General features: G+C 44.1%; 1 protein-coding gene across 5 annotated transcripts; it reads right to left on the reverse strand.

The window, feature by feature from the left end:
* Positions 1 to 113: 113 nt before the first annotated feature.
* Positions 114 to 4,249, reverse strand: dbx1b (developing brain homeobox 1b). Of its 5 annotated transcripts, none has more exons than XM_020108471.2 (6): positions 4,177 to 4,248; positions 3,940 to 4,045; positions 3,220 to 3,587; positions 2,774 to 2,848; positions 650 to 852; positions 114 to 567 (listed from the first exon to the last, which is right to left on the reverse strand). In XM_020108471.2, the coding sequence occupies exons 2-6, from the start codon at positions 3,978 to 3,980 to the stop codon at positions 247 to 249; spliced, it is 1,008 nt and encodes a 335-aa protein (XP_019964030.2). In that variant the 5' UTR covers positions 3,981 to 4,045; positions 4,177 to 4,248; the 3' UTR covers positions 114 to 246. The 5 variants fall into 5 exon arrangements, with proteins under 5 accessions (XP_019964030.2, XP_019964029.2, XP_019964031.2 ...); XM_020108470.2 differs by having other exon boundaries at positions 3,220 to 3,590; XM_020108472.2 differs by lacking the exon at positions 3,940 to 4,045 and having other exon boundaries at positions 3,220 to 3,590; positions 4,177 to 4,249.
* Between the last annotated feature and the right edge of the window lie 8,589 nt (positions 4,250 to 12,838).

The following is a 12,838-nucleotide window of genomic DNA, read 5'->3' on the forward strand; positions in this document are numbered from 1 at the left end:
AACAAATATGTATGGAACGAAACGTTTGTACAGGATAGTGTTTAAAATCTACAAATATTAAATCTAGAAGAGCTCAGCATACTTTCCTCACTGTATATAAATACACTGAGGTACATATAAATGTGATACAAACACTGTACAGAAATATGGCACCGAGGACCGACAGCTGTGGACGAGGCACATCTGGATTTGACGTCCACTCACAAGCTTCCGCTGAGTCACAGTTTCTCTTTTTTATAAAAATCTTTACGAAACGTGGATTTCTTCCCCGTCCGTCTCCGAGAGCTCCGACTGTTTGCTGGACTCTGATGGACACGAGGGGCTGTGATGATGATGAAGATGATGATGATGATGATGACGACTGTGGTGGTGCAGATGTGACTCCTGGCTGTCGGGTGTCGTCCTGTCGAGCCGGTGGCAGCAGGTGGCGCTGCCGACGTCGGTGAGGTCCGGGTGCGGGTTGGTCTTGGTGGGGAGGGTCTGCTGGCGGCAGCCGCCCGTCGACAGCAGCTCCCGCTCCTTCGAGTTTCTCCATTTCATCCTGCGGTTCTGAAACCAGATCTTCACCTGCGGCGGAGACGGAGAAAGCATCAGCGTCTCTGTTCACAGGAAAAAAATCCCGAACTGGACTGAATGAAATCACGTTTACCTGCGAGTCTTTCAGGCCCAGTTTACCGGCGAGCTTCTTCCTGTCTGGTTTGCTGATGTATTTCTGTTTCTGGAAGGTTCTCTCCAGCGCCTTCCTCTGGAGGTCGGAGAACACGGCCCGCCGCAGCATGCCTCTCCTGGGCTTCCCTCTGGGGGCCAGGGGCCATGAGAAGGTCCCTGGGACGGGGATCACAGAGGAGGAGGCTGGAGGAATAAGAACGTGAGAGAGAAGAGATTTAATACGCAGCAACATCTGGATTTAACTCATGAGCGTAGACAAGGTTTTAATTACGGACGGTAACTAACTCCTCCCACTGTCCAGAAATGAAGCCAGAATGTTTCAGAGCGTCGCGGCCATCTTGAACTTTTGATCGCATGTTCAAGCGTCCGTGTTTCTGATCAGTTCGGTTTCGATGATATAAAAACGTCACGATTGGCGGCTGAGACTGACTCACGACTGGTCGAGAGCGTGTTTTCGGTGAGAACGCAAAGGAAACCGTCCATCTTTACTTATTTAGCAAATATAAAAACTCATTAAAACGCTCTGATAATTCTGAACTCGTGTGTTTAAAAGGGATCAGAACTTTATTCCGTGTCCTTCCTGTTTCTGACTCCCTGACGTCGCCCACGACAAACTGGATCTGCCTGGAAGTTGATATCTGAAAGGCCCCAATTTGTGCTGGAAACAGAGCCTATGCTAATAAGACGGCTCTGGGCTCACACTGCCTCTAATGGAGCATGAAGCTGGATTGTTAACGGCTGCAAATCGGCCGCAGGAAGGTGATTGTGTCGTAATGACTCGAGTGGAACAGGCCGTCGACAGGCCGCTCCATTACAGAGGGGTCAGTGTACGACGTGGAGTCCGCGGGGGGGGGTGAGAGACGCTCGGTGTCACACACCTGACGGAGGCGGATTACTCCACATCGAAAAAAACAAAACAAACACTGATTCTGTTTTGAATTATTGATTCATTAGTTCAGCTCACATCGGAATGAATAAACTGGAATCCAGGTTCAACCCTGTGAAATCGATCCCGTGAGTGACATTGTTAACTGAGTGTGTGTGTGTGAGTGTGAGAGAGTGTGTGTGTGTGTGTGTGGCTCCCATTGGTCACGGTGCTGGGAGCTTTGTGGGCAGGCCGAGGGGCTTGGTGGGAAAACGGCGGCGCGTGAAGAGGCGCCGGGCTCCTGAGCTGGGAAGAAACCCGCCTCACATTTAGACCATGACAAACGGCACTAATATATTTGAGGCGTGACAAACCGGACTAATTTGTAGATTAGGACAACTGGTGCTGATGTCAGCAGTCAGTGCAGCAGCTAAACAGGCCTTCAGACCGGCAGAGCTGTTTCCAGGCCGGCCGGGGTTTTTCCCCATGCCGCAGGACGGAGGACGTCTTCAAACAGCCGACAGAGCGGCAGACTTCTGCGCACGCCGGTGAAACGTGTTCGAGTCCAGAAGCCGAGAAATCTTCTGAACCAAAGTTTCCAAGAGACAGAAAAGTTTATTTATTTAAAGTGTTTTTTTTCTCTGTTTATCTGTTTATCAGTCACATGACACTGAACAAACATAATTATTTTCACATCATGAAATCTTAAATCCTCTTTTATTCATTTTTTTTATTTTGAAGCTTACGGAAGTTTATATTGTTTTATTGTGTGAATGCCGTGTCTTCATCTGCATCGTGTTCCTATTGCTGCTGTAATAATTATCTTTGCATCCGTCCGTCCGTCCGTCCGTCTATCTGTCCATCCCTCTCTCTATCCATTAAATTAGCAAATGGAAATTTTATTTGTACGTGATCTTTTGGTTTTATTATTATTTTCATCTGTTTATTTACTCGTTGTGATTTTGTGGACGAGACAAAGGAGAAAGAAAGTTTGAAGTGTCATAGTTCACGTAGCGACGATCTCATTCTAAAGAAAATGTTTGATCGGATTTTCTCTCAAGTTGTTGATATTTCAAGTGACTGAACTTTAATGAACTTTAACTTTTTAAATTATCAAGAAGAGCTATTTTAGTGTTTGTTGATCCGAGGGAAGTTTTAGTCGACATCCTGTTTGTGCATCATGAGAGTGAAGTGATGCTCTGAGGTGAATGTGAGTCAATGTGAGTTCAGTCCACCGACCTGTGAGATAAGTGGCTCTGATGAAAGGATGAAGGCCTCCGTCAAAGAAAGGTAACGACTTCTGGAAGCTGTGAACTGGAGCAGACACACAAACACACAAATATACAGTTAATACAACCGATCATTGTCATCACATCAGATAAATACAGAAACCACCTCTGCAGAGAGTCGCTTCAAAAGATAAATGAGATAAAGCATGTGGGTGATATTTTATTTTTTATTTTAAAGAACGTTTATTAGTTGATTTACTGGGTTTGAACATATTCAGTATATTTCTACATTAACTGAGTATTATGATACTTTTAATGTGTTTAAAATACTTGATATTTGAAGTGAACTGACTTTGTTATTCAAACTTTCACAAACTTTATTAGAATTATTAAAGAATGACATCACTTCATGTGAATGACTGAAAGCAGGTGTTGGTCTGATTCGCTCACACTCACCGCTCCGTGTGGACGGGGCCAGAATCGCATTGACGCCGAACTTGAGGAACCCTGAGTCCGGGCAGGAGGTCTGCGGGGACCCGGGGCCGCTGCGGCTCTGCTGCCCGGGATGAGGCTCGGTGCTCGGCCCCGACGCCCGGGGTGAGGCGGCCGGCCGCGGACTGAGCTGGAGGACGTCCCCGGGGCCCCTGGAGGAGAGGCTCCGGTGCAGGTAGGACACGGGCTGGCTCAGCCGCAGCAGATCCTCCACCAGGAAGCCGGAGCGCAGGGAGCGGGTCAGCGGAGAGGAGAAGCCCGCAGGAGGAGGCAGTAAGCCCGGGTAGAGAGGAGGCGGCAGAGCGCTGCAGGGAAACATCCTGGAGGAGTTTCTACTGATGATGGAACACGAAGGGAAATAAAGATAATTCAAATAAAATAAAGATAATTCAAATAAAATAAAGATAAAACTAATAAAACAAAGATAATTCAAATAAAATAAAGATAAAACTGATAAAACAAAGATAATTCAGATAAAATAAAGATAATAGAAATAAAATGATGAGAAAACAAAGTGAACTCAGTTTCACTCTGAAAGTTCAACTGAGAGAGTTTCCACTGACAGGAGGATTTATACCAGACACACACACACACACACACACACACACACACACACACACACACACACACACACACACACACACACACACACACACACACACACACACACACACACACACACACTCAGAAGTTGGAGCCATCTCTTTGAAAGTTCTCAGGGACATGATTGGTCAGCAGCTCGTCTCCTCCTGTGATTGGGCCTCAGCTGGAATCCTTCTTCTTGTCGCAGCTGAAACAGAAACACGTTTCTTCTGTTTGTTTCGTTCTTCCGCCAAACGGAACCGTTTCGATACAAACACGAGGAAACAAAGAAGAAGAAACACGAACGAACTCAATGATTCATTGATTTAAAATACACACAGACACGAGGAACCCTGAGCTCAGCGCTGCGGAGCCTCCAGGTGAGCTCCAGGTGTTTCCTGCTCCTCGTCCAACCAGAGGTGGAAGCACCCAAATGCATAAATACAGGGGGGGGGGCTGGAGTGTACCATATCTCAGAGAGGGGGGGGGGGGGGGGGGGGGGGGGGGTGTTACTCAAACTGCTTTTGTAGGAATGTAAATAAAGTGAGAGCACATTTTCAAATCATGAACGATGACGTGATGTGCACGGAGACGTTTGTCTTTATACGCTTGGTGATTATTTCATTTCCTGGTTGATTGAGTTCAATTAGCAGTGGTTTTGTCCGGTGGGCGGAGCTTAAACTATAAAGCCATGGGGAAGCAGCTCCACAGGACAGTTTAAGTTCTGGAGTCCAACAACAGCCTGAGGCCTGGTCCTAGTCCTGGTCCTGGTCCTGGTGCTGGTGCTGGTGCTGGTGCTGGTCCTGGGGCTGGTTGTTTGTTTGTTTCATTTCAAGAGTCTGAACTTTGTTTTTGAAGTTTTCCACAACTTCACGTTTGCACCTGAACGGAGACGACACAATCGAACGCCAGGTAAAGATCCAGAGTCTGTTCCTCCTCTTCCTCCTCTTCCTCCTTCTCCTCCTCCTCCTCCTCTTCCTCCTCCTCCTCTTCCTCCTCCTCCTCTTCCTCCTTCTTCCACCACTGGGTCAAATCTCACACAACGTTCCAACAGCAGAGATTTAAAATAATGAAGCGATTCATCGGAACAACACTCGCCCATGGTTCTAATGTCCACTCCTCTAATGACGCTTCATGTGGTTGCCGTGGTAACAGCATTACGGTATCACCACCAGCATCAGCACCCTCAGGCGCAGTACTCCACAGTACTACAGTACTCCACAGTACTGCAGTACTCCACTAGTTCAAATGCACCAAGTACATATCTTTGTTTCTTGAGCGTCAGCAGAGTGATGCTCCTTCATTCGGTGCTGTTTGTCAGATCTCGCTCTCACCTTTGACCCCTCTGGACCGAGTACTTTAAAGTGCGCGTTCACTCTGTGCGATGTGTCTGGGGCCGAACTTTACATTTGAAATAAGCAGGTTGTCACCGAGGTGCAGTCGTGACACCAGCGACAGTTATGAGCTGCAGTGGGAGGACTTCAGAGAGACGGAGCGGAGAGACGAACAAAGACACTTCTAAAGAAGATTTGGTCTGAGACGTGACGGTGCGGGACATTAAGTCCCTGAGGGCGAGCGATAAGATCTGTGACTAATGGCATTTGAGCTTGTGCTGCCCCCCCCCCCCTCTCTATGTTCACCTTGCATGTTGCCTCTGAACGAGCGTCGCTTCTCACTGATGAGTCAGAACATCGTTTAACATCAGAGCTGAGCCTCCGTCCATCAGTTCTCATGCTTCAGCGAGATAAAGGTTCATTCCTGGTTTAGATCCAAGAAACTGACAGAAATTAACTTCGTGCATCTCTTTGATAAACACTTTAATGATTTTTATGTGAGAACCAGAACGAACAGGACATTAGTTTATATAATAATTACAACATATAACTTCAATCGTTTGCTTCAAAGTAAAGTTTATGTTCTGTATTTATCATTTATTTACGAGGCCTCGGAACTCATTTGATTTCAGTGCAGCAGAGTTTCATTTTTTACTTTCTTTAATAACATGTTTTATGACAACAGATTATTTACTAGAAAACAAACCATTAAACCTTCCAAATAATTAAACAAGTCAAAAAAGTTTAAATAGAATAAAACAAGAATAAATGGTCAATGTGAAAATTACTGAAAGAAAGAAAGTAATAACTTGTTAAATAAATAATAATAATAATAATAATAATATATCTGATTAAAAATTAAATATTCAGATGCATATTTTCCCTCAGGCTCCTGCTGCAAAGGTCTAAAACCACATTCAACCATAGAACACATTATTTATTATTTCATTTATCTGAATCCTCTCTACACGTGCATCTCATTGAGCTTTAAACTGTTTGTCTCCTGTGTGTTGTTAAATCCCGATGAGTTGATCTGCACGTCGGACAAAAGAAACCCCTTCGTTAAATGTGCGGTGGATTTGCCGAGCGTCGACCCCGCGGGGAAATATGATACCTTAACCAAAACCCCTCTCACGGAGCGAGAGAGAGAAATTGTTGTGTTCAAAGCATTTTATTCCTCCAGAAAATCCCTCTATTGTATTGAAGTGGAGCAGATGGTTCTCTGGGAGGGAATATGGGAATCAGCAGAACTAATTTCACCTCCTGATCTGACGGACGGACCGGCCCGCTGCTCGATTCTTAACCAGCACAACAGCTGTTGGTGAATTAAACCAGTTAAGACTCATTTTAAAGCCATTAGCCTCTTGAAGTCTTACAACATCAACCCTCCCCACTAACTCCCTGAATTGATTACTCGTACAAAGAGGGAAAACAACCAATAACGAGTTAAGACTCGTGTCAAAGCTCTGAGCCTCCGGGTCTTAACGAACATTCAACAAAACACATTCAACAAAACGACCAAAACGAGAAAACACTCGTCAATGAAAGCTCGAGACGGATGAACGTCACCGCAGTCGGTTTAAGTGTTTTCAAAATGGCGCTGATTATTATTCTCACGAGAAGCTCAGTCCTGCATCTAACTTAAAATTTAAACTGTCTTTTATACAGGCAACAAAAAGTTCAGCATTAAATTCAGTAAAAGTTTCAGTTGTTTCTGTAAAACTAATAGAAACATGATTGGACAGTCATTTGATTTCGGGGGATGTGTTGTTGTGTTATTAAGATTCCGACTTTTAAGTCTGAATGAAACAGATTTTTTTTTTATTCCCTACAACCTCTAAAATATGCTCATTCATTAGTTTGCGTTAGATCTGGTCAACTTGTCGTTAATGATGTGGGAAGTTGGGGACGCTAACGTTGACGTCAGTGTCTCAACAGCGAAGACACAAGGACAGAGAGGAGGAGACATTTGCTTCAGACGTATTCGAGAAAAAACCTCTGAGACTCAACTGATGTAAACCAGATGAGTCCCTGGTGTGTGTTGAAACTGCTCATCCTACCTGGTTTATCTGCACTGGATTTTCTTTAGTGTTTAGTTCCTTGTGACTCTGTGAATGTGTCTGTTGGTCCGAAAACTGGATTATCAGAATTATTACCGACCACTGCTCTAGATTATCTGAGGATGTAGAAGAAGAAACGTTCAGCAAACACATCGCAGCTCTGGACTCGGGAGCTTCCGAGGTCGTGAAGAGGTCGTGAAGAGGTGTTCCGTGTTCCGAGGTTTGTTTGCTCCATGAAACTTGTTTTGACAACTTGTAGTTTTTTCAGAGCAGTGAAAACTGGAGCACAGAGAAGTTTAAATTTAGTAAAATGTAAATGAATTCCTTTATGATATTCAGAATATTAATATGAAGTAATAAAGGTATTTGTATGCTGAACTATACTTCAGTGAAGATATTCTGGGCTCTTCCCGAACAACGTCCGTGTCCATCCTACCTGGTTTACACACATTTACAATCATCTGCCAGTTTACACACAGAGAAGTCGAATACGTCCGTGATGGAGACGAGGAGCTAATCAGGGTTTGTTGTAAAAAATATTCTCATTCAGTACTTTGCATCGTAAATCACCAGCAAATACTCTTTCTCTCTTCTTTGCGCTCGCTCTCTCGCTCTCTCGCTCTCTCGCTCTCCGCCTCTCTCGCTCTCTGCCTCTCTCGCTCTCTGTCTCGCGGCCGGAGCATCTGTTTCCAGGCGCTGTGGAACAGAGTGGATTAGCGGAGGCCTTCAGTGTCGGAGCGAAGCGACAAGCATTAAAGCCATATTAACTTTCCATTAAACATCACCTCACTGTGTTGAGGGAGAGGGAGGCACAAGCCCTGGGATAAAGCCCCTGTGTGTGTGTGTGTGTGTGTGTGTGTGTGTGTGTGTGTGTGTGTGTGTGTGTGTGTGTGTGTGTGTAATTATTGACTGACGCTCTGTGAAATCTTACATTTGGACTCACTGTACTTTTGTCATGTTTAATAAACGTCAGTGACATCACCGACCTGCAAATATCTTTAAAAAAAAGTTTCTTCAAGTTTCCTGAGACGAGTCGTCACATTTTTCATGGATCTGGAAACGGATGAATCATAATATATAATAATCAGATTATGGGTTCAACACTTTCTGTCCTGATTCAAATCTCAGTGCGTCTGAGGATAAAATAAAACTTCATCGATCTGGGGTCAGTGTGTTTGGAGATTGTGATAGACGTGTCCACGCGTGTGCAGATTTATATTATACGGACGTAAAAAATAAATCCTCATGAATCTGGAGATCACTTCAGGGTCTTTTAGCTTTAGCACCAACGACAGGTCAAAATGTTTTAGGTATTTTGTAAAAAGTTTTTTTTTAACATTTACTTTTCTTTCCTGTGCCCCATACACAATCATGGAGGAGGTGATGCTGCAGCAGCCAGCCACCAGGGGGCAATTAAGGTGTTTCGGCTCCACTTTCGGGATCCGTCACATCGTCCGTCTTTTACTTCAATAATCGCCCCACGCCTCCCCTCCCCCCCTCAGGATAAACACCGACGCCACCATCAGGTCAACACCCTCATCCTCAGCCGTCGTTATTCCTCATTAACCAATGAGAAGGTGAACATGTGATGAGCATTGAGCTGTGAGCACCGCCTCTCTGTGCCGTCAGCGATTAGTCCTATCGCTGACAAATATGAGAAATCTGTTGCCTCGGTGTCCCATCGCAGCCTCGGGACACCGGGGACAGAGCACGTCCATTGAATCCTCATTAGCTGTGGATTGGTCACGGGAGCTCAAAGCAACGCATGGCTGTGCTAACAATCTTCCCCATTATACCGGCTTCCATTCTTACATTCAGCGGCCATTCTGCTCTAATCTCACTTGAGTCTCATAACGTTCAGCGGCCCTTCAGCGGGAGGCTTAAAGCACCTGGCAGGTTGTTTAGAGGGGAGCTTGTAAATGCCCGTGGTTAAAATGGGCTCCGGGGCCCAAACACAAGCCGAGCGGTGCTGGGGCCGAGGGGAGGGGGCCCGACGTGGTTGTCAAGTCGAGTTTTCGTTTGGGTTTTGTCAGCGTTGTGGGGGAAAGAGAAAGTGACCCAGTGCTCGCACCAACCTGTTGCTCCACGCACCTCCAGGTTTTTTCTCTCAAGCTATTCAGACGAGGCTTTGGACCGAGCGTCATCTCTGAACCACAGGAAACCACGGAGTTATCACCACACCAATATATATTCAAGCAATATGAAGTGACTCTGTTTCAGTTGAACTTTTATCTGTTGTTCCCAAGTGGCTGATCGACGCGACTCCAGATATGTATGTATATATATATATATATTATTTTCTGAAGAGATATTTACAAAAATATATTGTTCACACGACCCTCGTTTTACAAAAAACTCCCCGTCCAGAGGAGATCAATATATATATATATATATATATATATATATATATATATATATATATATATATATATATATATATATATATGTAGAAAAACGTTACAGATCTCGGACATGATGAGATTTAACCGTTCTTCAATCATCGTCACGGTTTTAAGAGACTTGGAATCTCACATGTGAGTCATGTGATCAAACGGGACTTCAGAAGAAAAACCAACATGGAGGAGAATCGTCAGGTGTCTTATGATGAATGAAATCATGAAGGAGAAGGAGGAATATGTTTTAGCACCCGGAGCAGGAGGTGGGTTGGAAATGTGATGTTGTTTTTTAGTAAGTACGTAACGTCTGGTTGGTGAAACTTCCTCAGTGTTTGGCCAATTGTCGAAATATTCGAACGGCCCTGAGACAGTCGGAAGAATTCTGTCTAAAATCGTCCAGATTATCCTTAAATGTTCATCTGGGTTGTGTGAGAGATTTATTCCACTACTGACAATGAAAAAGGCGTCAATCTCCTTTTTAACCAGGTTTTAATTTTGGTACAAAAGAAGAATAACTTTAAAGCCTTTAAATGTCGGTAACTTGCTGCTCTTTTTAACATGACTTTAAATACATGTGGTTAATCTGGAATATTTTTTATCAGAAAGATGACGAAAATGTAAAAATCTTATTGTCATTCCGTCGTCAGAATTTCTCTACATCCAGATTCCTGTGCTGCTGATATTTGTATCATGCCTCCATGCTGCTGGCGGCTTCGGGCCTGCGGGTCGTTCACAGGGATTCGGTTTTATCTCGGGGGTGCACACAGAGCCTGGGGAAGCAGCTCGTCCCAGGGCCCGCGTTAAGCCGGGCTGACGGGTTCAGCTCAGGGTTGAGGGCAGAGACTCGGAGCTCGCCGAGGTGACGGGACCGAGGTTAGCGCCGGGCTTAGAGATGAATACGGCCAGTCTTATTTCTGAGGTGGGCTGAATGCAAGGACGCCAGCGCAGCACTGCTCAGCTAGCAGGTATTGAGCAATGCCACGCCACATAATTGGATTGAATGCCAGCCATGGTATTTATGTCACTTCTCATCTTGTCAATCCCATAACAGGCATGGCAACGGCGTGGGGATCTCCCATGGTGACGGGACTTTGCCTTATTCAGATAGAAAGGAGAAAAAAGAGCCAAGCCTCATTTAATTCACGTTTAATTCTCACTCAAACCGTTTTAAGGGCTGATGTTATTTGCATAACAGGGAAAAAGGGACTCTGCGGGCCTGTGTGTGTGTGTGTGTGTGTGTGTGTGTGTGTGTGTGTGACAGAACAGGAACAGTGTTGTAATTGAGAGTGTATAGTAGGCTTATATATGCATACGCTGAGGGACAAGCGTTCTCACACGGATCAGCAGACAGAGAGATCCTGTTGCAGGACACTCATGCGTACCGCTGTTTATACACGGATTCAAATCGTTTATGTGACGGCGTTTCTGCGCAGCGTGAAGTGGTCACATGTCTCCACGTTAGACGTCGTGCAAACACAAAACTATTTTCTTTTAAATCAAAGTGAGATCTATTCGACAACGGTCCCTTTCACGTTTTTTTTTACCGCCGCATTTGGGAGTTCGGTTCAACTGAGACATCAGTATGAAATGTTACGTGTCTGTAATCGTCCACATGTTCTTTACTCCGAGGAAAGGACAGATACTTGTGCTTAAAACGACTCGAGTAGAAATCTACCTCTCCACTCAAGTATAAGTACAACAGTTGGTTTCTACCGACTGAAACTTTAATGTGTTTCAAAGACTCTTTCACTTAAACCTCTCGGACTTCAAATCAAGTAAAAGCTGACGACAAAATACTTCAGGATGTTGAAATGTGTTAAATGAAGTTTTCTGAGATGAGATGAATCCAGCGATGGACAGATTCACAACACGGAATCGTCTTTTCTGTGTCATCATGTCTGTGTTTGATCTCTGTGGGAGATGAAAGCCGAAACTTCTTGATCGCCCCCTGGTGGCTGGCTGCAGTCTGGGTCGTAAACCCGACCTCCTCCATGTTAGCAGATAAGACATGAACCAAACCAAAAAAAAAAAAAAGAAACCATTGAATTATTTTTTCTGATCAGTTTGGTTTTAATTGGTTAGTTGATTATATTTAAAAATAGGCGGAGACTTCATGATTGACGGCTGAGACTGAACTGTGATTGGTCCGGCGAGTACGGTGAAAGAGTAACAGTGACCGCCCACAATTCTGATTTGTGCCTTTGAAAGGCAGGAACTACATATCCCATAAACCATTGCGAATGATCCTCTTGAATGGACCTTGTTGTTAGTGTGGTATTGTGTTATATTATAGTGTGTGTGTTGTATGTTTGTATATCGTGTTTCATGTAGTGTCGTAACTTTTCGCCGTTGTGGTTAGAATTTCCATGGTAACAGTGAGCTCCACCGACCCGAATCATTGCTTTTACTCCTGAGGATTGTGGGTAATGTAGGACTTCACCTTGAGATAGTGAATTAAACACCTTTTTAAACTCTTGAGATCAGCTGCTATGATGCAGACGTACGACTTCTGCAGGAGTAAAACATCTCATAGCTCGTGCTGTGTCTACTCTGGGTGGTTAAAATATTACGGCTGAGAATGAATGATGGAAAAAAATATGAAGCTGATGTGCTAGCATAGCATGGAATTTATTGATAGCCATGTGACCCAGCGTCTGTGAGCACTAGCCAGGATTTTTTAGTGTGAATGAATTATAATATTTTATTTTATGAGCGAAGTGACTCGATGGAACACGTGGACCTGCATTAACAAGAAAGTAAAATTAACACCGACACTGTTGTTTATGTGTGAAAATACTTTAAATAATTCGAATGTGACGTCGTGACGTCAGGAATAAAGAGATTCCTGACGTCACGAATCAAATAAAGTTTAAACAGTTTTTCCTCCCAAGTGAAGTTTCATCTCATTCCAAGTTTTACATATTGTGTTTTGTTCTCATTGATGTTTTTGAAGAGGTTCATGTTGGTTTGAGAAGAAAACACAGCAAGTCAAACTTTATCACCTTCTCCAAAGACATAATCCTTCTTTTGTCTTGCAGCCACAAAACTTTCCTCTGATCTTCCCCGGACTCGATTTCAAACCCATTTCACAAACTTTATTTCTGTTGTTTGACCAAAAAACTTTGTTTCAGGTTGTGATTTTATTTATTCTTAACAAAGTCATAGATCTGAAATAAATCACCAAATGAAAACTGGCAAATAAAAGGAACAA

This window comes from Paralichthys olivaceus, chromosome 7 (genome assembly GCF_024713975.1).
Source record: "Paralichthys olivaceus isolate ysfri-2021 chromosome 7, ASM2471397v2, whole genome shotgun sequence".
Taxonomy (NCBI): Eukaryota; Metazoa; Chordata; class Actinopteri; order Pleuronectiformes; family Paralichthyidae; genus Paralichthys; species Paralichthys olivaceus.